General features: G+C 38.2%; 1 protein-coding gene across 1 annotated transcript in view; it reads right to left on the bottom strand.

Moving 5' to 3' along the window:
- Positions 1-25,019, bottom strand: part of DENND4C (DENN domain containing 4C) — an 80,394-nt gene that overhangs the window by 37,102 nt on the left and 18,273 nt on the right. The window contains exons 3-12 of the mRNA XM_086771493.1: positions 19,072-19,399; positions 11,573-11,825; positions 10,531-10,600; positions 9,119-9,288; positions 6,162-6,403; positions 5,212-5,278; positions 4,491-4,549; positions 3,385-3,529; positions 2,846-3,021; positions 309-409 (exon numbers count right to left, since the gene is read on the bottom strand). Coding sequence (XP_086627619.1) covers positions 309-409; positions 2,846-3,021; positions 3,385-3,529; positions 4,491-4,549; positions 5,212-5,278; positions 6,162-6,403; positions 9,119-9,288; positions 10,531-10,600; positions 11,573-11,825; positions 19,072-19,382 — 1,594 coding nt within the window. The 5' untranslated portion in view covers positions 19,383-19,399. The remainder of the gene's footprint in view (positions 1-308; positions 410-2,845; positions 3,022-3,384; positions 3,530-4,490; positions 4,550-5,211; positions 5,279-6,161; positions 6,404-9,118; positions 9,289-10,530; positions 10,601-11,572; positions 11,826-19,071; positions 19,400-25,019) is intronic.

Raw genomic sequence — 25,019 nt, 5'->3', positions numbered from 1 at the left:
ATTTTATGTCAAGATCAAAACGTGTTTTAGATCAATCTTTTTTTAAATATCATTTAATAACGTGTGAAGTCCAAAAAAAAAAAAAAAGCTCAGTTTTTAAGAACTCACAGCAAAGAATATAAAAGTCTAAAAAGAAAAAAATTCACACCACATACAACAGAAGGGAGTCCATACAGTTATATACTAATTATAATTTAAGACTTGTAGGTATGTATCAGATAATTTAGTAGTTTTCTTTGAATATTTACTTTCCCTGTTTTAGACCGTTTCTGTTCTTACCCCTTCCCATTTTATTTTACATATTTCACCTGCTGCCAGCTGTGGGTGCAGTTTCTTTAAGGTGCTGAGTAGACTTTTACATGGCTTCTTAGGAAACTGCTTCCAGTTCATGCTCTTCTTGTCATCTGATCTGAAACACAGGGGAAGGTAAAAAGGATATATAAAATACAGACCATATAAAAAAGAACAGCTTCCATAGCCATAAGTTGCTTCATTTTCAGAATGTAGTAACTAAAAAAAAGGGAATTATTTTGAAAAGAAATCTTGTCACTGTCCCTATCTATCAAAAATTAAAAAAATAGGAGTGATACAACTCAGAATTTCATTTCCTCAGATACAGAACAGTATAAATTCAGTTACGAGCAGAGTTTCCTCCAGTCTGTAAAGAGGATCTGCATTAAGATTTGATTTAGACTTTTTATCTGAAGTTTCACTTAGCTGATTTCCCTTTCATAATTTTTATCAGTCTTGCTAATATAATTTAAGCACACGAACCTGTATGTGATTACTATGCCATGCTGCTACCGAGAGAAATAAAGTCAGTTTACAACACAACATGAACTTGTTACTGCGAAGTGCTGGAAGACCAGCCTGGCAGCTTTATCATCATATGGTACACTGTGACATGTCTATGGCAACCGAGTTCAAGCTTCAACCATGGGCTAAAGCAGGGACCAGGAAGACTGGGAATTCAATTCATAGTTTGAAAATTATGTGGCTGATTAAGCAACGGGGTAAATTGGCCTAGCAGGATGCTCATCTTTGTCAGAAGAACAACGGATACAAAGCCAGGCCTTGTTTAAACAGTTGGATATAAAGAGATAGAGAGAGCAGGGACTAAATCTGGAGAACTCTTGCACCTCCTTCTGGAAGGCAGAAGTTAGGGGAGAATTTCTGCAACAGGGAGTACATCAAACCTTGCGGTCACAAGCCCTAATCAGTTATGACTATCTGAGCTGATGCTGTCACTGCTTGTTTTGCTCTTTGCATCAGTGAAATGTTTGTTCAATTATTATTTTCTCAATTGGCATCAAACTATCTTAGGAAAGAAGCCAAAGTTTCAGGAGTTAAGGAAAAAATGGACACTTATGGATGCCTTTGCCCTTTTTTTTCCCCACCATAATGGCATGCCTATAAACAATATAAGCAGTACTGTTCCAAAATTGCAAGGAAAAAGTTCTGCTATAAAAATAAAACAAACTCTCAAATCTTTGTTGCTAAAAGCCTACTTTCCTCAACCAGCTTTCAATGTTTCTTTCACAGAGATAGTTGAAAACATTCAAAAAAAGGCATTAAGGAAGACACTGAATTAATAAAAGCCCTTCAGTATTTTTTGGCAGTAAACAAAGCTTCAGTCTATCATAAGGAAGGTAGCAGCAAATGTGCTCTAAAAAGACATTAGACAGATACAGTGATGTACTAGAAAATATTGAATTTTTGAAATGTTATTCTTCTATTATGCAGTCTATGTTTTTATATGTAAAAAAGGAAAAAAAAAAAGCAGCATTGCTACAGAAATAAAGAGGGTAAGTTGACTACCGAAAGAGAAACGGCCTTATAAGACAGTAGAAGAAAAGGTGCAAAAATCTCCCCACTTCAGTGCCTCATAAGAGATCAGCCACTGGTAGATTTTTAATTCAGTAACCAATCCAAGTAAGCTTGATACTTTGTCTTTCTAGCAGTCACCTCAACAGAATCTTGACATCCTTATGACATCCTGCTAAATCTCCTGTCTCCATCTCCTTCATTTTTCTGCGTCTCAGTCTTCAACTTCCATTCTACTTACGAACAGAAATGTTCACGTATTTTTCACTGCAAACATCTTCATAAAAAAATAAACACAATCTGCTTCATTGTTTACTATTTCCTTTGATGCTACTAACAAAACAAAGCATTTCAGTAATGTAAAAGAAACATTTGCTTCAGTAGAGGAAGGGTCTTTTTGACACAATGAAAATCAAGAAAGCATTCAACCGACTCACAAATCAAATGACTAATTCTAATTCAAGTTAGTAAAAACAAAAGTCAAAAGAATTAGAAAGTTACATGAGATGTATTATTAACACTAACATAGAGTGCTCTGAGTGTAAGATAGCATGAAAAGCTGTCATATAGTGTCCTGAACCTCACATGTTCATATCAATAGTCACTTAACGCAGAAAAACTAAATTTAAAAGTTGTAGGTCAAGGTGCAAATGTAAGAAATGCTGGAGCAGAAAAAAAAAAAAAAACAAACCACACAACCAACCCAACTCTTCATCCTCTTTTCTAGCTTTTGTCCCATTTCCCTAATAAGCAGTACTAGAAGTGGAAAAACAAACCAGAATACATTACCATTGTTACTAAATTTATAGCAACATTTGCATCATATTTTTATAGGCAGAGCCAAGTGTTGACCCTTGACTCAGTAAATTTTAACTTGCTATAAAGCATTAGAAATGAGAAAAAGAACAAAGGACAGTAAGAAATGAACCATACTGGATAAAACAGTGCTTAACAGTCACCTCCTGAGCATTTCAGCAGTCTGTCAATCTACAGATAAATGCAAAAACTCCATAGGACTTACATGTACACCATGTTTGTGTCTAAGTCGATGCACACAATATCCTGTGGTGGATCGTACAGATCAAAGTATCGTGAATCAACTCCAACAATAAATGGAACAGGTGCACTGAGTACAGTGGCCAGAGACAAAGGACAGAGGGGGATATATGGACATTGCCACTGAAATGGAAATATCATCTGAAGGAAAAATTAAATGAAATAAATAAATTAAAACAAGACCATAGATACCGTACAATAAAAAACTAAGAAGTTATATGCAGCAAGTTGAAATGAAATTGCTAAAAGCCTGGTAACACCGTCAGAAAAGAGTCTTCGAGTTTGACCACTTGTTTACAGCACATGTCTTAGTTATCTATGCAAAAATGTTGATCATTCTCATAGTTATAATAATAGGACATACTAGGGCACTTTAACTAAATGCTATTGCTGGGAAAAATCATCATTTAGTACACGAATCATTTTAACTTTGAAAAAGCCTTGTAACAACTGTGGAATTTGAACTGATTTCTCTCACTGCCGTACAGAACACTTTGTACTTACAGCCACTACAGCTTCAGCAACTCCTGTCAACACAGCTGGTCTAAGAGAATGTAGGAGGATCTTGCCTTCTAGTAATACAAAGAGTAACAGAGTGGCACAGTTTTCCGGTCCAAGATTCATGAGCAGAGTGCTAAAGTTTGCTCCGCTACAGGGTGGGCAGGAAGGGGGAAAGAGAGTAAGAATGTTACAGGATTAAAAAACAAAAAAAAAAACAAAAAAAACAAACACAAAACAGTCACTATTATAAAACTTCTGACAACTGTTTGGGACCAACTAGCTGGACAGTGCTAATATTACCAGACATCAAATACCTACCTATCTATCTAATATCTATCATCTCAATATGAGACTTCGCAGTTTGGCGGCTAGCTGCAATTTTTTACTTAAGAGGCTGTGTAACAGATGTGATTGAACATGGGATTCTTCTGCATACAGAATATTATACGCTAATGTTTAAGAGGAAAAAAAAAAGGGAGAATATATTGGTTTTTTACTTAAAAAATAAACAAAAAAAATCAACAAAATCATCCAAACAAAACTATGTGACAATCACAGGGAGCTCCAGCGCAGAAGACAGAAGGCAGCATGCACAGAAACTGCATCAACTTTCAAGCACAAATACCAATTTTTAGGTAAAATTTTGAATTCCAAAGTGTTTGCACACTTTCGCACTGACTGATTTCACACAACTGCCTGACATATATGTCTCTCTTAGACTGTTATCTTGTTTTTCCCCCTTTTCAAATCCAAGAGAGAATCTAGCTATGCTATTAAAAAAAATTTTTTTCTTACTACCCAGGTTCTGAAAATATACGATATCTAAATATATTTTTTTTTCCCCTCACAATCTGCTACTTCTTTCTTCAGAGTTCCTACAATAATCTCGCTATTCACCTTTATTTCAGGATAATTAATGATACTATTCTTCCACAAGGGACAGGTCTACGTTAAAAAGACAACATTGTATGGTATTATAAGTGTGTATTGAGCTTTCTGTTTGTAAGATCTAATAGTATTGCAGTAATGTTTGGCTTCCTTCTATGACTCACTTCTATTTGCCTCTGAATTTTTCAAGTAGCATACATTTAAAGCATTAATAATGATACCTTAATGGTAATGGTGTAGAAACTGGCTGAGACAATATTAATGCATCATGGGCAGAAAGCTGAAACACATAAAGTAGTATGTGATTGATATGTACAGCTGCAAAGTTAATACAGTATACTATTCCAATATAAATGCATATCCATAGTCTCATAAACTGCCTGGCAGACAGCCACCATGTCACGGAAGAGACACAAATCAGACATGATCTTTGGGACTTGCGTTCACTAGGTCAACAGAGCTTGTAATAATCACTGAAACAATTCTCAGAACTTACGGGAAATTGTCTGTGACTCAGTGTTGAACATGTAACTGCTGCTAGGTGACTAAACAGAGAAGCACAAGAGACAGTGCCCCAGGGGACTAACCTTTGACCCACAGTAGTGAGTGGACAAGTGAGAGAAAGACAAAAAAACAACTCCCACAGTGAGGGAATGCAAATGCTGCCTATAAAATGAAAGGGTAATATAGAGCAGAAATTTCAAAAGTGCAAGTAGGACGCACTGCTGCCATCCATACCACCTGAAGTCTGAAATGGTCTCCTTTGCTAAGTTACTCTAGGTTCATATCAATGAAAGAGAAGGCCAAGCCACCCATGTCCTCCCCTCTCCCTTCCAGTAGATAGGTATTCAAAGCTGAGCAAAAATGATAAGGGAAGAAACCAGGCTTTCAAAAGCAAGAAAGAGGGTTTACCATCATTGTAACTAAAAATGTTTTGTTTACCTGGACAAGAATTCTTGGCCTTTGTGGTGAAGGGAAAGGAATATTGTGCATAAAATGGGATATGTGCCTAAAAAGATGACAAGATGTTACAAAATCAGCACTGGGGTCTAATCAGGGACTGAAAATAATGTTAATCGCATTTTGGAATTACTATGATACCACGTTTTAGAAAGGCTGTTAAGATTTATTTACTGTTTTGATAAGAGCCTGTTTACACAAACTGAAACAAAGAAGCTCCATTCACTCACATTTCATGCATGAAAATCAATACTGGCAGCTTCAGATATGTATGCAAAAGATAAGAACATATTAGCATTTAGGCAAGCCATTTAAAATCCCAGGCAGCCTAACCCCATTCTACAGAGTTTCTAATGAGGCTTAGCTAAGAGAAACTATATACTTCACTGCCAGACATCTAATACAGCTTTGAAGGTAACATCATACTCTTAGGACCATGAAAAGCATCCTCTATGGAGTTTACACCTCCCCTTGACACACACACACACACACTCCCCACACCCCCCAGCCTGCACCCCCAAAAACCTTCATTAGTTGCAATGCCTGGAAGAAGACACAGATATTCATTGCTAACGCATAGGGTCCCTGAGCTCATACACATTAACCTAAAATGCAGAACTGCAAACATTAGCATGTATCTTACGGCCCAGCCATTTGCTGTGTTTGACGTAGTTAAGAGAAAGGTAAACAGACTTGACATATTCTAACAGAAAAGCCACAGGAAAATCCAGTTCACTTTCCTGGCACTGCAAGAGCCACTACTATTAAACAGCAGCAGCAATAATTTCTATCAGTACAACATAAGCTATACAGTGCAAGCAAGAGGATGTAGCAAATACACCAACTAAGTAAGCGTGACATGTATAAATCACACGACTCCTTGAACTGATATAACTACCATCCCACATTAACTTGAAATACATTTTACGTACTTTTCAATGGGAAGAGGATGAGGTCCAGAGACAGAGAGTTTGTAGATGAACATAAGGAATTTTCGAAATGCTTCAAAGAAAGGCCAGTGTGAGAGAAGGCAGATACACTTGTTGGAATTGATGGACTTGGAAGTAACCACTTTCCTCTCCACAGCTGTCAGGAGACCCAGCTGCAATTGTTGTTTTTCTGTCAGCAGCTCCCGGGGATAAGGTTCATAAAACTGAATAGCAGCACCGTAAACCTAAAAGATGAAGAAAAACAACTGAGCAGATACAGTATTTAACAGAAGATTGTGTTAGGACTTTAGAAGCATCCTTACGTAAGCTTGCACACACACTATAGAGCTTTTGCTGGTAGCTTGTGAAATGACTTTTCATTTATGTAACATACACAAGATAGCCTTACAAATGAAATGCTTTAGACTCTTATGCCTCTCTTCCTCTTTTTCATTGCACTTTTCTCAACAAAAGTATTCATACACAGTCAATTCAAAGGGAAGAAACCAAACTGCATGCTATGACAAAACTACCCATTAACTACGGTTAAAAATAAAAAAAAAACCCTCATAAAACACTTGTGTTCAGTAAACTCCCCTATAATTACCACACTAAGCAACAGAATTATTTTAGCTTTAACTTTGCTCATTTTATCAAGCTGAAGAGCTACTGCCCTTTTGTGATATTCCTTCCCTATTTGTCAGAGTGTCGTAGTTCAGCCCCGATCAGGACCAGACTACGCAGTCTCTCTCTCACTCCCCCCACCTTCCGAGAGAACAGGGAGAGAAAATATAAGGAAAAACGGCTCGAGGTTTGAGATAAGGACAGGGAGAAATCCTTAAAGTTACCGTCACGGGCAAAACAGACTCGACTTGGGGAAAACTATTCATTTATTACTACAAACAGCAGGATAATGAGACAGAGAACAAGATAACCTCCCCCCACCCCTCCCTCTTCCCAAGCTTAACATTATCTCTACTACCTTCCCCTCCTGAGCAGCACAGGGGGGAAGAGGGAATGGGGATTGCGGTCAGTTCATCATACGTTGTTTCACGCTGCTGCTTCATGGTCGGGGGAAGAACTCCTCACATTCCTCCCCTGCTCCAAAGTGGGGTCCCACCCATACGCCACAGTCCTTTGTGGAACTGCTCCAGCGTGGGTCATCTCTTCCACGGAGTTTAGTGCCTTCAGAACAGCTGTCCCAGCGGGCCCTCCACGGGCCACAGCTGCCTTCAGGCATCCACCTCCCCCGGTACGGCGTCCTTCACGGGCTCCAAGTGGATCTCTGCTCCTCCGTGGACCTCCATGGGCTGCAGGGGGACAGCCTGCTCCACCATGGTCATCACCACAGGCTGCAGGGGAATCTTGGCCAGGAGCCGCATTACTCCTCCCCCTCCTTCTTCACTGACCTTGGCGTCTGCAGCCGTTCCTCACAACAGGCTGGTAGATGTCTCTCAGGATCTTTTTTTACATCTTATTCACTTCTCATCTCCTTTCCACTTCTTGCAGCCAGGCTGGACTGAGTCGGGCCCAGTCGGCTGCCTGGCGAGAGGCCAGAGGGCGAGGCCTGCAAGGCCCGTGAGGCCTGCGCCTCCCCCTCTGCACCTCTGCCCCTGCTCAGCTTCTTCACATCTTCTCTTCTCTTTTTTTTTTCTGTTTTCCCATTCTTAAATACGTTATCGCAGAGGCGTTATCACGGGACATTCTGCTACCAATCGGCTCGGCCTTGGCCAGCAGTGGGTCCACCCTAGACCTGGCCAAGTCCCCTGAACAAAGGGGAGCGACTTCTAACAGTTTCCTACAGAAGCTACCACCTTAGGCCCCCCCTCACTAAACAAAACCATGACACAGAGTTTCATAATTAACTGAATTATTCTGACAAGCTTAGCAAAAGGAGAACAGGGAAAGATGGATACCACAACGTACATTCTCTCTGAGAAAACCACTGGCAGCTACTGCATTCCTCCTTGCAAAAGATGTATTAATATATTGGAGAAAGACTTTTTTGTTGTTTGGAAATGGAGAAGTATATAAATTTCCCTGGTAGGAGACTGAGGCAGGGTGGAAGTTGAACTGTTACCACTAATAGAGCCAAACAGCTGTTTATGAGTCACAGAGAGCTAATCACACATTACATTCATTTATTCCCAAATGCAGTCCACACACACACACACAGAGACAAAACTGGCAAGCTGAAGTAACAGCTGGGAGACCAACACCAAGCAAGAGCTCCCTTGCTTCATCAGATGGACCTATAACCCTGCAGTATCTGTCTGTGTACAGCAGACACTGCCTTCTCACACGTGGGCTGAGTCACACAACACATTTTTGGCGCCCATGTGTGCTGGTAACCTTATACAGATTTGGCAGACAGCTGGTGTTCTGAATCATTTCATGTGAATTCAACAGGATCCATGGTCTATGAAGCTCATCAGTTCTTCAGTGCCTTTCACATGCTACCTCTCAGCGCATACTTTTTCTCTCCCTGCTCTGCTGTTCTCTGGTGATTATTTTCCCGTTCACCCACATAGACACCTACAGAGCTCAACTACTACACAAATTCACATGGAAGCAGCTTTTAAGGTAACCCCAGGAAAATCGTAACAACTTAAACATTGCTAACACATGTAGTAAGTGAACATCTCTTCAACACGTAGGCTACATTTCCATTCCCAGAAACTTCTTACTCGAAAGAACGGGGAAATGCATGTGCTGTGGGTTTTTGGCTTGTTAAGTGTATGGTTCAGCTTACACGGGACTAAACAGCATATATTCTTCCAGCTATTTCCCGGTTTGGTTTACTGCCGTCTTATACGAAAGCTTAATAAAGACAACATTATAAGGGAAGTGTTTGACAATTTACTTTGCAGTATTTCTCAAATACAGAAGAAACAATGCTTGTTTGTCTCCATAGCAGCCATTTGAACTAAAAGCAAAAACTAGCCAGTGTGAAGCCATACCTTTTCTGCAGAAGAGCAGGTCAGTACAAATGTTGAGAACACTGGTAGTGGATATTTGGTTTGAGGGTCCCAGCACTCAATAGTAGCTCCCATAGGAAGGCAGAAGAGAGGTACAGAATCTGACAGCGGGAACGACTCATAGTTCTCTTGAGGATATCTGAAAATTAAGCCTTCAGAATGGGAGAAGGAAAAGTAAGCATATTTGCTCTGCAAACTCTAAACCATGTAAGCAATGTATTTTTCATAAAATACAGCAAACTCTGTTGGTTATCTGGACTTTATAATGGAAGACTACATCAGCAGAAGAAGAAAGTCTCTCATTTGACAGTAAGACTAAGTCATCCAAGTAACAATCATTTAAAATTGTGTAGGAATACTGAAGCACTCCTTTTTGGTAACTGTTCAAAAAACAGTACATAGTAAAAAGTAATTACTGAAGATTTCTACTTTAAACCAGTTGGGAATTACTTGTGCTATTTAAATGTGCCATTCAAATGGATTTTATTAAAAAGAAATTCCTATAAAGAAAGTGATAATTTATCTACTGTAAAACCAGCAGCAATACCTCCATTGAAAATAGGATGAACTAGTTGACTGTCCACATTTTTTGCTAATGAGTCAGTATGTTCAATTTAAACAAATCATTTATTCAGTTTTCAGAAATACATCTAACTGTTGCTTCTAGAAAACAGGCACACAAGCACTGGTTTACTATTGCTGTTCATCTAGCTTATTTTATGGTACACTGATTATCTATGCTTTCCACTTCTACTTGGCAGTTTACTCCTTTCAAAGGAATTTAGTGCACTTAACGCTCAGTAGAAACTCTTTTGAAAGTTTTTTTAGACTTCTTCAGAAAAAAAAAAATCTTTAGCAATGCATAAAAAAAAACTTTAAAAAGCGAGACTTCAAAGAAAATACTTTTTGTCATTTATTGTTAAGAATATTTTTTACTCTCTTCCAATAAGAAACAAGTGAATAGTTGTGGAACTGAAGGGAAGAAACAGATTTAACTTTCAAATTAAATGAAAGACAGTGCATTAGCTGTGAAACATAAAAATAAATATGAGTAAGGTTGAATGGAATTTTTAATTACTGCTTCTCCATCATCACCAACACAAGTCTTTGTTGTATCTTAAATGCTTGCCAAGCTTTCTGCTAAAGTTCCTAAACTACCAAACCTGTCATGATAAGAACTAAATTAAAACATAACTATGCTATTCCTACTAAGGCTTAATTTTTTTTGGCCTGGAAAAAAGTGAAGAGGTATTACAGGAGTTGATTTCAACTGACATGCTCTAGGAACAGAATTCTGACAGCACTTAAACTTTTAAAATTATTATTTGGTTTCAAAAAGGCATTTGAATCCTTTTAGTAGCATGTTTAGACAGCCTGCTTCTGAAATTACTTACCAGCTTTATACGCTAAAGAGTTAGAAGCTGGCACAGACTTCTTGTAACAAAGGTATACACTGGAACCCCACTGGAAGACACAAGTTTCATCTTAGAACCAGCAAAGATGACAACAGGCAGCAGAGAAATGAAGTATAAGCATTTGAATACATTCCCACTTACAAAGAAAGCAGACATTTAAATAAAAAAAGAGTTACAGAATAAAATGACTGGTTGGCTGCTGACCACATGTATATAATGAAATCGAGAATTCACCTTTCTCACTGTTTTTAGAGATTACAGAATTTATATAAAACAACCACACCATCACACTACTCTGACTTATTCCAACAGAAGAACAGAGACAAGTGAAGCAGTTTGCAGCTTCACATTTTCTTAGCTATTTAAAAGGAGACTCTTAGGGGAATCTCATCAGTGGAAGTAAAATTTTAAACATCATCACTTGAAGCTTGTATTGTACTTCATAAACTGGTTATTCACATAGTGTTTTTGCAGTTTGTGTAAATACACCCCACCATGCAAAAAAATAACCTATTTCAGCCTGAGTAAACTAAATGCAAGACACTAAATAAAAGCAAACTAATTGAAAAAGCACAGGAAGAAACTGTAAGCAGTGATTATCATACTTACATGTCTTAGTAATATAGGCATTATTAATAACTAAGAAAAAAGCATTTGTGATTCATCCCAAGTGTCAGCAGCACCAAAGGAAGGATGGATAATTAAAAAAATAAAATTATATATATCCATTGAACTACTCCTAAATAGTACCTAGACATGCATATGTAAACTGAAGTAGTGAGTAATCAGTATGAAGAAGTAATTCCTAGCACCAAAAGAAATCAGAGCAACAAAACCTACAAAACTGAAGTCTCACATATGGTGTATAGAATGACAGAATTATGATGTAGTAACAGAACACAATTATAACCGTGCTAAGAAGAGCTCAAAGAGCTATTCCTTTGGGTTTGTTTGTTGAGTTATTTAAAAAAAAAAAAAGAAAGAAAGAAAGAAAGAGATACTCAAGCTTTTAAATACTCACCATACCACAATTTAAATTCTTATCAACTTTGCAGAATGTATGAGGAGGGGTTTCTCCTTTGCTGGTAACAATAACACAGATATCCGTCACTGCCAATGAATTTTGAGGTCGTACTAGAGGAGCCCTTCGATACGTGATGAAGATTCGTTGAGAAGAAGCTGAACTGTTGTTAACATTAGCGCAACGACCATAAGGAGTAGCTTGAATCACCTCACAGCCTGAAATGATGCGTTCCTTCCCTTCATATAGAACTCTACAGACAGGAAGGAAACAAAATATTATGCACATTCACATACAGATGAGGTTACTTGGACAAATTCACAGAAATTTTCATCTGTTAGCACCCTATGTCATCACTGCAATGGTCTAATGTGAACGTAACATACTGTCTTTTGTTATGCACTATTTGAGCAAAGAAACTGTTCAGAAATATTTAAATATTACAAGAAATCTCTGTGGGAATAAATCAGAGTTACGGAAAAATAAAAACAAGCCACACCAAAAAGGATTTAGTTCTAGAATTACTAGGAATACTGCACTATCAATGAAAATTAAATACAAGGGAAGCTTTAAATTGCTTATACACATGATGCTTGACAATTTCTTAGAAATTATTTCCATCATTAAAATGTCTGGAAACTAATTTCAAGCTTGTTCTTTTAGAAGTCTGTTTCCTAGATGAATTTTTACAGAAAACAACCCCAAATCCAGTAATGATTTACATTCATAGTTTGAATAACATTCTTTAAGAGAAAGATAGGGGAGAGAAGGACAAAATAATACTCAATTCCACAAAAAAGGAACAAATAATAACTACAGCTGACTGTACTCCTAGAACGCAGAATACATCTTACATGGCTGTACAGCAACATTCACACAGTACCTGGATTTTTCAGCCAGATTACTAGTTTAGATCACCATATTTCTAGCAAAATAAGAAAGATCCTTCACAGCAGGTAAATTTCACACTCCAGTCTTTCCCAAACATAAAGCTATTAAGAATTGACTACAAGAAGAAATATGGAAGTCAAATCACACTTGGCTTCATGCACAGATGCTACGATAAGGCAAGCTTTATCTCTCATTCCACACCCAAATAAACAATGGTTCCATTTACTTTATTCTCTGCAGCATGTACTGAGTACTTGCCACTTTCAAATCCATTTTAAGCTTTACAATACATGACAAGATTTAGGATAAAGGTAACATATTAAAACTTCGTACTTTGTGACCTGCAGGTTCCCACATGTAGTCCATCACAACTTTATTTTCAAATAAAAAATAGCCCAGTAATATATATTTTACTATCCCAATAACACACTTGGTTAAATGTTTGACAGACTACTATTAAGTATGTATTTGAAGACTTCAAAAAGTCATGTGTATACGTTAAAAAAAAAAGTCTTTTTCCAGATCCAACAATTCTCTGAACTTTCAGAAAAATATATACCAATAAACTTCCCAAATTCCTTCAATACTACTGTCCATCTTTAAACTAGAATATGCAAATATTACTGTTTATTCCGATTCCACAGAACAAGTGTGTATCTTGTCATCATATTGAGGACGTACATGAACTACAGTCCTAGAATATTTTAATAAAGCAAAGAAATCACACGGGTTGGGAGTATATTGATGTGGCTACCAGGCTGCTATATAAATTCATTCAGCTAGTTCATGGAGGACAACATTCTTGCCTTCAATTATGGTTTCGGTTGTAAAGAGTCTGATCATCACACTTTGGCTACATTTAAAACAATGTGTAATCTCCAGTTCAAAACCAGCCTAATACCAGTATTTCCAAGTTGCAACACTAGTTTTAATGTACTATCTACTGGTTCAAGATACACATAGAGAAAGTACATGCTATTCATGTTACTTCTACATTAAATAATCTTCTGGAAGAACATGTACTTTGCTCTTTTTAGTGGCTTACCTACTTCATAAAGTTAAAAAAAAACAAAACAAAACAAAAAACACCAAAACAAAACAAAAAAAAACAAACACAAAAGCAACAACTACAATGGCAGCTGCTCCCAGGCCACCTTAATTGTGCATAAAGACTTCACATGAACTCTTCACATCACTGCATTATATTAATCAGAATATAATATTAACAGAGCAGTATCCAGTGGAAGTTTCAGTTCAGTTTTATTTCAATTTCATGTATTTTAAACAAAATCCAAGAATTTGAAGTTATTCCAGAAACATGTGTCAACTGACAGCTTTTCAGAAGGAAAACAACTTTAATCAGACAATTCCAGCAGTTCAATTTAGTAAGTTTACAAGAATTCTCAGAAAGATACTTCAAGACTAAATAATTTCTCACTTGTTCAAATACTTATAAGACGTAAGGGGCTGACCAGTGTTCAAGACTGTAACAGTGGGGGTCACCTTCCACCAAAAGCAACAAGAAAATGAAAGCAGTTCTCACCCCTACATATACATCTATTACTAAAACCACACCATTTCCTGACCTCATGCATAGCATTGAATTTAAGAAAACAAGCAAACTGAAGAAAACCACCACTCACGGATCACTCAAATTAAACAGTGATTTTAATGATTCACATAAAAGCATTCAGAAGTGATGTATGAAATGTTTAAGATGACATTCTGTAGATCTAAAGCGTTAGAGAAGAAGTTTACTCCTGTTCGTTTCATATCCCCAGTGCCTTCAATTAATTAGAACTGATCAGGATAAGACTTGTTTCCTGCTTCTAATAGCTTATACTTTGGCCTGCATCCTAAGTACACCTTATTTGCTACATTATTCGATGACCTTCAATAAAGTTTCATTTCAAGCAAAATGTAACCTACAGTTTCCTCTAGATCTTAGGTCCTTTATTTGTAAGAAAGGCCAAAAAACCTTTTACTTTTTCGTAAGGTTGCTTCATATTGTACATGGAAGTTCTCTCATGACCAGTTTTACTGATTTTAAGATATACTTCAATACATCAGAAAACATAGTTTAGAAAAGATAAATAATAGCTTATTGCAGCAGTTGAGTTAAAAACCTTAAACCACAGAAAACTCTGCTGCTGGAAAACTGTTTCAAAATAGGCCAACTGTTGCAAATTGCACCGTGTGGGCCTGCTCTCCAGCCTGACTTCTCCTCTAGGTCCAACCACATTTCTGCCTTTCACAGTCCCTGCGCAAAATAACTCTTTGTAACAACCCTTTCTTATCTCACTTAAGAGAAGACAGTGTGCAAGTACTGAATAATATAGAAACTAGAAGTAAATATACTAGGCAGTAAGAGGGTCAGAGGAGAAGCAGTGGGTGCAGCAGAGTGAAAAGATTGACTTAGCTTTTATTTCTACTGCCACAATTTCTACTATTACTTGTCTAAATGTACAAGTTATTAGTTTCATTATTATTATCCTAAGCTGTTCCAAACATCCAGCTGCAGTTGTGAAACTGGCAGGATTTAAGGAACAATTGAGAATGCTGGCTCTTAAGAATATCTCCCAGTTTCTATTATGCTTCTTGAAATTTGAATTTCTTTCATTTCACTTTCATTTTTGAAATAAATCTCTAGTAAAGCAAAACATTTGTTCAATCAATACTCCTGCAGATATTTTCAGAAACCAGATATGCAGAATGAGATGGGTCCTTGGCACAGAACCAAACTAAAGCTTCCAACACTAGTTAAAAAAAAAATAAAATAAAATCACTATTTCTTTACTTACACAATGTAAGTTACCTAACTTTTGTATTATTCAGTAATGTAAGAACCTCTGCTTCAGACAAGAAGTCTGATATTCTTTCATTGGCCCTTTTTACAGTGTGTGTTACAAATTGCAAAACTACTTACACTTAAAAACCATTTTCCTGTCAGGTTTTCTCCCATTTAAGAAACAAGTGCTGGAGTTCTCCCATATTCCTAACTGAAGTGTAAAACAAAGAGAGATGAGTTGCTGTTTCAGAGTCTCACTCTACCTAAACCGAAACAAATCTCAAATCTCAGTTCTTGTCTGTTTCTGGAACATCAGCAAAAATATTGGCTAGGAAAGCAACAGAATGACTAGCAGCTGAATTATTTACAGACATATAAACTTAAGATACTAAATTTTACAGGAAAAGGACCTTAGAGAGCTCTTGCCCTAGGATCAAACCTCTATTCTTCCAACTAAAACCAGCCACAGATGCAATATCCAGAAGCACAACACATGGCCTAACTATATGCAAGTGAGCACCTGCAGCAGGAAGTCACTCCAACAGCTTACAGATACTTCAACTTAAGAAGCAGTGGAAGAATAGGAAGGAAAGAGGGCACAGAAATACAGACCACAAGGACAATAGCAGAGAATCAGTAGAACATACCCCCATCTTCTCCTTTCATTCAAACAGCATTTGTTTAATTACTTTCCCTAAAAATAGCCCTGAAAGAAATACACACACACAAACATTTATCACAAATCATCTAAACGCTCGAACTACAAGGTAACTCAACTTTATACATACATTAACAATCTTGACATAAGACTATGGATTTGACCCATTCAAGGGATACACTCTTCCTTTACCTACTAAGTCGACTCAGCATGTCAGCTGACTTACTAGACATTTAAGGCTCAAAAATAAAACATTCCTTCACATTTGGTCCTGAATTAAGAGTAAAGAAAAGCATAAATTAGCCCTCGGACTGTACATACACCTCTTGCCCAAACTCGACTTTCATTTGAACACACTGAAATTAAAAAAAAAAAAAAAAGCAGCTTGCTCTAACCATCTCTTGCACATAGCTGCAAAACAGCAGGAACAGCAGGGGGAAAACACTCATATGCATCATTGCTCAAAGAGAAAAGCCTGCCACGATTTGTTAGGTGTGACACTCCAACTAGATCTGTGAAAAACAAAACACAGAATAAACACAACTTGGGAAATACGACAGTTTTCCACCAAATTTTTAAAAGTGTCTCTACTAGGGAAGCTCCTGGTCAGTCAACTACTTGCCTGTTTTGCTTATCGGGTATTCTCTACTCAAACATTCAAGTTCCTAAAATTGTGGGAGACATGAAAATAAACGTGCTAGCAGAGTCACTTCCATAGAGGCACATGCTGAAAACTGAGGGTTTAGAAAACCCTTTGAGAAATCACTCCCTCCAGAAATCCTTCCTTATGCTACCACTTACTGAAGTTTGACGTATCATTCAAGAATAACTTCATACTGCAATTCTACACAGTCAAATCCCATTGTGACAGTTACCTCATCTTGCAGTGTCAGTCACACACATGGGAAAGGACTATTTTAAAAATCATGGTTTCACTGAAAATTATTAGAACACAGTTTAGATAATCGAGATGAACTGAAATTAGAATGTACCCAGTTAATTACACAACATGAACTGTAATTCTTAGAGTAGACATCTTGCCATGTAATTTCATTACTAAGATTTCTCTCTCAGTTTCTTCCTGACTGGACTCTACTTGTCAGTTCACATTCAAACTGTAAGTCAAAAGCAGGGTATGTACGCATTGTGCCTGACGTGCTTAAGCTTATAAATGAAATTTATAAGTCGACTCGCTGGAAGGGAGGGATGCCATCCAGAGGGACCTGGACAGGCTGGAGAGGTGGGCCTGTGCCAACCTCATGAAGTTCAACCAGGCCAAGTGCAAGGTCCTGCATCTGGGTCGTGGCAATCCCAAGCACAAATACAGGCTGGGCGGGGATTGGATCGAGAGCAGCCCTGAGGAGAAGGACCTGGGAGTGTTGGTAGACGAGAGGTTCAACATAAGCGGGCAATGCGCCCTTGCGGCCCAGAAGGCCAACCACATCCTGGGCTGCATCAAGAGGAGTGTGGCCAGCAGGTCGAGGGAGGTGATTCTCCCCCTCTACTCTGCCCTGGTGAGACCCCACCTGGAGTACTGCGTCCAGTTCTGGAGTCCCCAACACAAGAAGGACATGGACCAGCTGGAAAGGGTCCAGAGGAGGGCCACAAAGATGATCAGAGGGCTGGAGCACCTCTCCTATGAGGACAGGCTGAGAGAGTTGGGGCTGTTCAGCCTGGAGAAGAGGAGGCTCTGGGGAGACCTGATAGCGGTCTTCCAATACCTCAAGGGGGCCTACAGGAAAGATGGGGAGAGGCTGTTCAGTAGGGCCTGTTGTGATAGAACAAGGGGTAATGGGTTTAAATTAGAAGGAGGTAGGTTTAGATTAGATATGAGAAAAAAATTTTTTACAATGAGAGTTGTAGAGCACTGGAACAGGTTGCCCAGAGAGGTGGTGGATGCCCCATCCCTGGAATCGTTCAAGGCCAGGCTGGATGAGGCTCTGAGCAACCTGATCTAGTCAGGGATGTCCCTGCTTCTTGCAGGGGGGTTGGACTAGATGACCGTTGAAGGTCCCTTCCAACTCTAACTATTCTATGATTCTATGAAATTAACTAAATTTATTATAGCTTACTTATACATATACGATTTTTTTCTTTACTCTTTACTATTTATTTAATAACTAAATAGGAAAAACACGCAATTTCTTATTTTGCCATTATTGTAACAGTTCCCCTAATTCATGCTCCATTTTCTCTTTCTCGTTACATCCCCAGTAATTCTACAATGTCCTTATCCAAACCAGAGAAATGCTACACAGAACAATTTAGACAATACTGTAGACCTGCATGAGTTATTACAGAGTGAGCACTGCCTCAATATGTGAGTATTGAGTATTCACCACCTCAAGACCTTGTAATCTTGGTTCTGAATATTTCCATTAAACTCAGTATCCTGTAAGTAATAAAACTATTTCAGACCTTCCCTGCCATGTTTCCCCCTGCATTTATTAAGCATTGAACTTAAAGCATTGACTATATCTAAGGTTTCCAAATACAGCACTAGAAACTCTTTAGGAACTTTTGCCTCAGACATCAAAAAAAAATGTTTTTTTTTAAATACAAGCGTGGTTAGTTACCAAAAGACTACACAGTCCAGTATTTGCAGCCAACCATGTCAGAACTTGTAAGCAGCCTCATAAGTACTCTAATCTGACAGTAAGGCTGGCTACAAGATTCTAGGTAGGTGGATAATTTTGAGACCTTTGTTTCAGTGTCCTACCATTTTTAAGTGACATCTTTTATCTTAAGCATTAAAGTGAATTCCACAAAGTGATCATTTTTGTCTTCTGAACTCACCACTTTCAGGTTAAGTAGGTTGTATTTTTGGATTTGCACTATAACATTCCTATAAATTAATTTTCTACTATTCTCTCATCTTCATTTCTCATATTTGATTTGCTCCATCCATCTTTCTCTCTCTACATATAATCTTTTAAAGTTAAAACATTATCGTTCATTTTACAAAAACAAGTTCATTAGATGACTGATACTATTTTCAACTTATTTCAGAAAGAAAACACACACAAATACACAGAATAAGCAACATAGATTCAGAGACAATATGTTTTTAAAAGTTTTCTCACATCTGTTTTCATCATCACCTATGAAGAGTAAGATTTGATCATTACTGGAAGAGGAACTGAGTTGTTAAAGAAATCTCACCCGATGTCAGTAAGAGGTGGTTTGTCTCGGCCTCTCCTGTAGCAAAGAAAAAGTTCAGGACTCTTCAGACTTCCATAGTTTAAGTTGGCTTGAAGGGCTGTAGGGGTGGCTTCCACACAGGTGTATCCCTCTGGGACAGTCTCACCAGCAGATTTAATGATCACAGCAATGTCAGTAATTGGAGCCTTTGGACCAGCTGACTTCGTTTCATGTCGGCTTACTTCTTGGTCCAGGAGGGTTGCAGTATCTATATCAGTGAGCCCTGCCACTACAAAATAGTCAGCCACTCGTGGACCTTTGTCTTCTGTCATGGTTATGTCAGTACTTCCTATGGGAAAATAAAGAGAGAGAAATTAAACACTCTGCTTTCAAGCTAAACTCCTTTCATCAACAAGTAGGAGGATTAAAGAAATTTTGGCAAATAAAAAAAATTCCTATAATAAAGATTTCATTAAAATTCTAGGGAAACTCCAAAACAAACTTTGATTTCCGCTGCTCAGAAAGATACTATTGTCTGCAACTGGATTTCCGTTCTAGCACAGTAACAGTCATGTTTCAGCACAAGGAAGTTTAAGTGAGATAAAGAAGAACTCCAAGCTCCGAACACAGCAGCTACACAGAAAATTGCTTGGCATTTACTATTAGCTCTTTGCAGGCTATAAATGAATGCAGGTATCCCTAACTAGAAGTGTCTATATTTTTCTGGCATTGGTTAGTGAGCCATTTGACTGCAGAACTGTGCTGCTTTTTTTCTTGAGAATCGTTCCAAGTATAGGCTCATTTGTTTATCTTCTGTACATTTCATGCATTTTGTTTCATAATCCAGACCTAACAGTGCAGCCTTGAGACATTCAGCTGGCAACTGTGACATCTGGAAGTCATTTACAAAAATCACACTTCCAAACCCACATTTCATCAGCTTATCAGGCAGTACACACCATTGCTCAGCTGCACGTTCCAGATCTGGAAAGAGTTGTTCCCCCAGTGCAGCAATGTTCACTAAACATATGATCCTAAAGCAGTGAAATATGTTTCTGTTAAGAGCAAAACTAGCTGACAGACTATGCTCAAAAATCACAACTAAAATTTTAAGTACTCGATTTCATGAAATATCTATCATTTTTTAAAGTAGAGTGAGGAATATTTAAACAGTAGTTGCCAAGCAATAAACCTGAACACTGTTACACTCCTTCAGGGAGCTACGGACCATCTTGTTTTAGATCTCCACGTTTCCATCACCAGATTTCTGGGAATCCCATAAACCAGAATGGAAGTTTGGATCCCATCTTTGGAAACAAGACTGCCACAGCTGCCAAGGTCCCAGCTACCAAGGAGTGGCTGTCCATGGGTATTACCAAATAATAAGTGCACCAAAATTGAAACGTTTCTTGTATTTAGAATGTCCTAGTCCGATAACTGCAGAAACATTGCCCTCTGCTTACAGAAAGGTGATTTGGTGGAGACAGTATAATCCTGTACCCTGCAACCTGTTTTCTCCTCCTGTTCTTATCCTGCTCTTTATTATGAAAATTATACTGAAAAGGTATTTTCCATCTTCACACTTTATCAGACTTCTAAAACTTGTTATCAACTTACTCAGCTGAAGAAAAAATCAGTTATTCATCCTGCATGCTTACTAAGAAATCTTAGCATAAGATATTGCAACTTAGGCATCAAAGACTACATTGCAAGGTGCAGTAGCATGAGATGAAAGCAGGGAGGGGAAGGCAAATACCTTCCTGCAAATCTCTAGTACATCTATACTCCTACTAACTCAATTTTTTATTTTCTAACACTGAAATGACAACTTTTCAAATCTGCTCAAACCTGAAAGAAGAGTACCTACACCCTTTAAAAGACTCATACATTTTTCCATAATGCTTTTCACAACATTACTTCGGTGTTCTCTAAATGCTTTAGCTAACAGATTTTGTAGGGCAACCCTTGAATAGAGATCCTGGGAAAAGACACAGAAGTGTCTGGCTCCCCTGAAAAGGGGAAAACCATGGGACAGCTACTTACACGACTGAGTTTTCAGGCCTAAAATATACAGATGCCATATCAACAGGAACACGAAAAGGTTAGTTTGTCAGGTGTTCAGCATCTCAGTCTCCTGAAGAACAGGAAAACTATCCCAAAGCCACAGCTACTTGTGATGCTTCAGAATCACTTGCAGCTACAGAACTTGCAGCAGTTTACCCTTTTTACTGCCATAAACAACATTACAGGTAAGCAAGTCATCATCAAATGCAGTGGCAATGGCTTCAACTTAATTGCATATAAATTGGACCATATGAAAGGTCCCTCCTCAAACTGCCACTGCTCATTCCCACCTTTGCTTTGCTCCAGATCTATAGTTTGTGCAAGCAGGTAATGAACTGGAAAAAAGAGTTGCTCTGGCTGAATGCTAACCTGGCAGGGACTGTTCAGTGCTCAACCAGAGCAGCTCTCCGCTGATTCACTGTGTCAGCACAAAGGCAGCAGCACTGTGCCCCTTTCAGCAGCAGCACTGACTTGCACGGGATAAATCATAAAACTGTGAAGTCTAAGATGTTTTAGTTTGCCTCTTAGATGCTTGGACTTGTTCACAGAATTATAATTAATAGATAAATAAATAAACAAACCAACCTCCCCTTAAAAGAAAGGGAAGTTCTGAGCCAGAATATCTTGTAATCTGAAAGTACTGTTTGCACTTGACATAGGTGAAACCAAATTACTGGAACAAGCTGCTAAAAACAGCAAAATGGTTGGCATCTTATAAATAGGTTTTTTACAAACTAAAACCTTTGTGAAACGATCCAGCCTTTTATTACCTCATACAGGTTCACACAGATCTGAATCATGTTCTCTCAATGCAACATTAAAACTGTCGCCCACATTTACTTTTAGCATACAGAGCAGGAAATAAAACAGTAACAATAAAAACATACGTCAAAAATCTCACAACAGTTTGTATTTTTAATCACAGTTGTAGTTCCTGGAATTGCACTGATGTTATGGCTGAATGTTTTTTAAAGTGAAAATTTAGTTTTCCTGGGTAAATGAAGAGAAAAAAAATTAAAAGGACCTGAAAAATGAGATCTTAAGATTTGGAAGGCTGGAATGCAAATGAAGATAATCCATTGCCAAATTTTTACTAGTGGGGATCAATAAAACTGTAGCAGTTGGTTGCTAAGCAGCATACGCTTATATCTATGATTTTATACTTTTTTCTTAGCCACGGCTATGTTTTAGTTCACAGAAACTCTGTGTAATATGTGGCAGGCAAAAGTCAGAGTCACCAGACAATTCAGCTGAGAAACTTGGCATGTAAGCCTCATATGTCAGCACATTTAGCAAGTTTTTCAAAACATTCAGAGTCTCTCAAAACAGTTGCCTTCCTTTTCCACACAGATAAGAAAAGTAAGGTTTCAAGTAAGCACTACAACTCAGCTCTTCAATAATTCATTCTCCAGTTTCAGAAAGATTTAAAGCAACAGAAGCTCTCCAAAGAGACCTTACAGTAATAACTCTTAATTAAGCCATGGTTATCTTCTTTAACGCAACAGCTTTTTAAACACAAGGGGACATTAAACTATAAATTAGCAGAGAGCCACCAAACTAAAGAGAAACAGCAGAATTCAGTTAGTTCAATGATACTTTGCCTTCTGAACTGCAAGAAAAAAATAAACTTATGATTTCTGGGGGAACAAGATGAATCCACTGCCATTTCCCATTTTTTTTTTTTGTGACACCTTGCACAAGAACAAGTATGCATACTGTTCCTCTTAACAGACAGAACAAAATTCTTCTAAGAGACCTTCTATTGGATGTTTTATCAGGACAACTTTTCCTCACTATAATTTGAAGAGATACTGTCCTCTGTTAGTTTTCTACGAGTAGGTTTCTGTACATTACAAGACTAATAGGAAAACTCAACATTTAGAAAATACTGGGATCCAGTAACCTTGTCAAATGTTTAGGCCATCTCCTTCGTTTTTGAAAAAGGCTCTTGGAAATGACACTAGGAGGGTGATGTGGCAGGCAGCCACGCATAGTCTTGAAAGTTTTCAAGTATTTCAGAAAGCATTTTAAACACACTTTCGACATCAGCATAACTAACACGCCAAATAATGTTGTGCAGAGCAGATACAGCATCAACTCAGAAACCACAAGCAATGCAGCCATATAAGTCTAACACACTACTCCAACTACAGTCCCCTTTTTGGCCAATCAACAGAACTTTTGCAGCTATTTTATTTTCAGGACCAAACTGCTATCACTACACAACACGGTCCCAATACCACATGGGCCTACCATGTCGAACCAGAGAAACTTGGGCACTTCTGAACCAACATCTAACTCACAGTTTAGACTCACTTTAAAAAAAAGTACTGGAGAAAATAAAACATTGTTCTCCACTTTCCAGGAACTTTCACACTAGTAGAGATAAGAGGCCATTTTCACAGAATCATAGAATCTTTAAGGTCAGAAAAGACCTCCAAGATCATCAAGTCCAACTGTCAACCTAACAGCACCATGCCTACTAAATGATGTCCTGAAGTGCCACATCTCCACGTTCTTTGAACACCTCCAGGGACAGTAACTCCATCACTTCCTTGGGCAGTGCCTGATCACTCTTTCAGTAAATAAGTGTTTCCTAATACTCAGCCTAAACCTCCCCTGCCACAACTTGAGGCCATTTCCTCTTGTCCTATCACCAGTTATTTGGGAGAAGAGACCAACACTTGCCTCCCTACAACCTCCTTTCAGGTAGTTGTAAAGAGCAATGAGGTCTCCCCTCAGCCTCCTCTTCTCCAGACTAAACAACGCCAGTTCCCTCAGATGCTCCTCAGAGGACTTGGTCTCTAGACCCTTCACGAGCTTCATTGCTCTTCTTTGGATGTGCTCCAGCATATCAATGTCTTTCTTGTAGTGAGGGGCCCAAAACTGAACACAGTATACAAAGTACGGCCTCACCAGTGCTGAGTGTGGAGGCACAATCACTTCGCTGGTCCTGCTGGCCACACTGTTCCTGATGTAAGCCAGGATGCTGTTGGCCTTCTTGGCCACCTGGGCACACTGCTGGCTCATGTTCAGCCAGCTGTCTTCCAGCAACCCCAGGTCCCTTTCTGCCGGGCAGCTTTCCAGCTGCTCTTCCCCAAGCCTGTAGCGTTACATGACGTTTCGCAGAAGAGCTTTTCACTCAAGTCTTTCAGTCACAAAATGTCATGATATAATTTATGCTATCTCCCTTGGAATGCATGTCAAAATTACGAAAGTCTAGAATTTTAAGTATGGGTTTGTCCTAATACTAAAAATATGTTAAGTGTTCAATTCATTCGCAACCGAAGTGCTGATCTTACATCTTCTCGAAAAAAAAAAAAATCAGCAAAAGGCTCAGGAGGCCAAGTAGTATAACTTCAGCCAGCAAAATCAAGTTGGTCTCTATTTTCTCATCTCTGAGCGCTCTACTACCTGCAAAGAAAACTCACTACATACAATACACAAATTGAATGTAAAAAGTTCTTCTCAAGTTTATTTCTCACATAGCAAAAGTCTATGAAATAGAGTTGAACTTTGTTTATGAAAATCTCACTAGCTTAAAAATTCTGCTTTAAGTAAGTTTCCACTAGAAAGAAATAAAATAATATCAGTAACAGCCCAACATCAGAGAGATGGCAGCCAGTTTTACAGACAAAACACACTCTTCTTGCAACTGAAGAAACATATGCTGTTTCAGTGAAGTAACTGTATTATCTTATACAACACTCCCTCAAAAAAGCAGGTGGCTTTTTAATGACAGCTTGTAAGCAAGACCAACTCTTTCTTGTAACCCGGGATCTTTTCCTTCACTACCCACATGAAGACTCACAACTGAAATATTCTTGACCTTAAATCACAAATAAAGGCATAAAGAGCTTTTTGAGCCTATTTTCAATATCATCAACGTCCAGAAATCTATTTAA

This window comes from Chlamydotis macqueenii, chromosome Z (assembly GCF_036417535.1).
Source record: "Chlamydotis macqueenii isolate bChlMac1 chromosome Z, bChlMac1.mat, whole genome shotgun sequence".
NCBI lineage: Eukaryota > Metazoa > Chordata > Aves > Otidiformes > Otididae > Chlamydotis > Chlamydotis macqueenii.
This window is presented reverse-complemented; position numbering and strand designations above follow the sequence as displayed.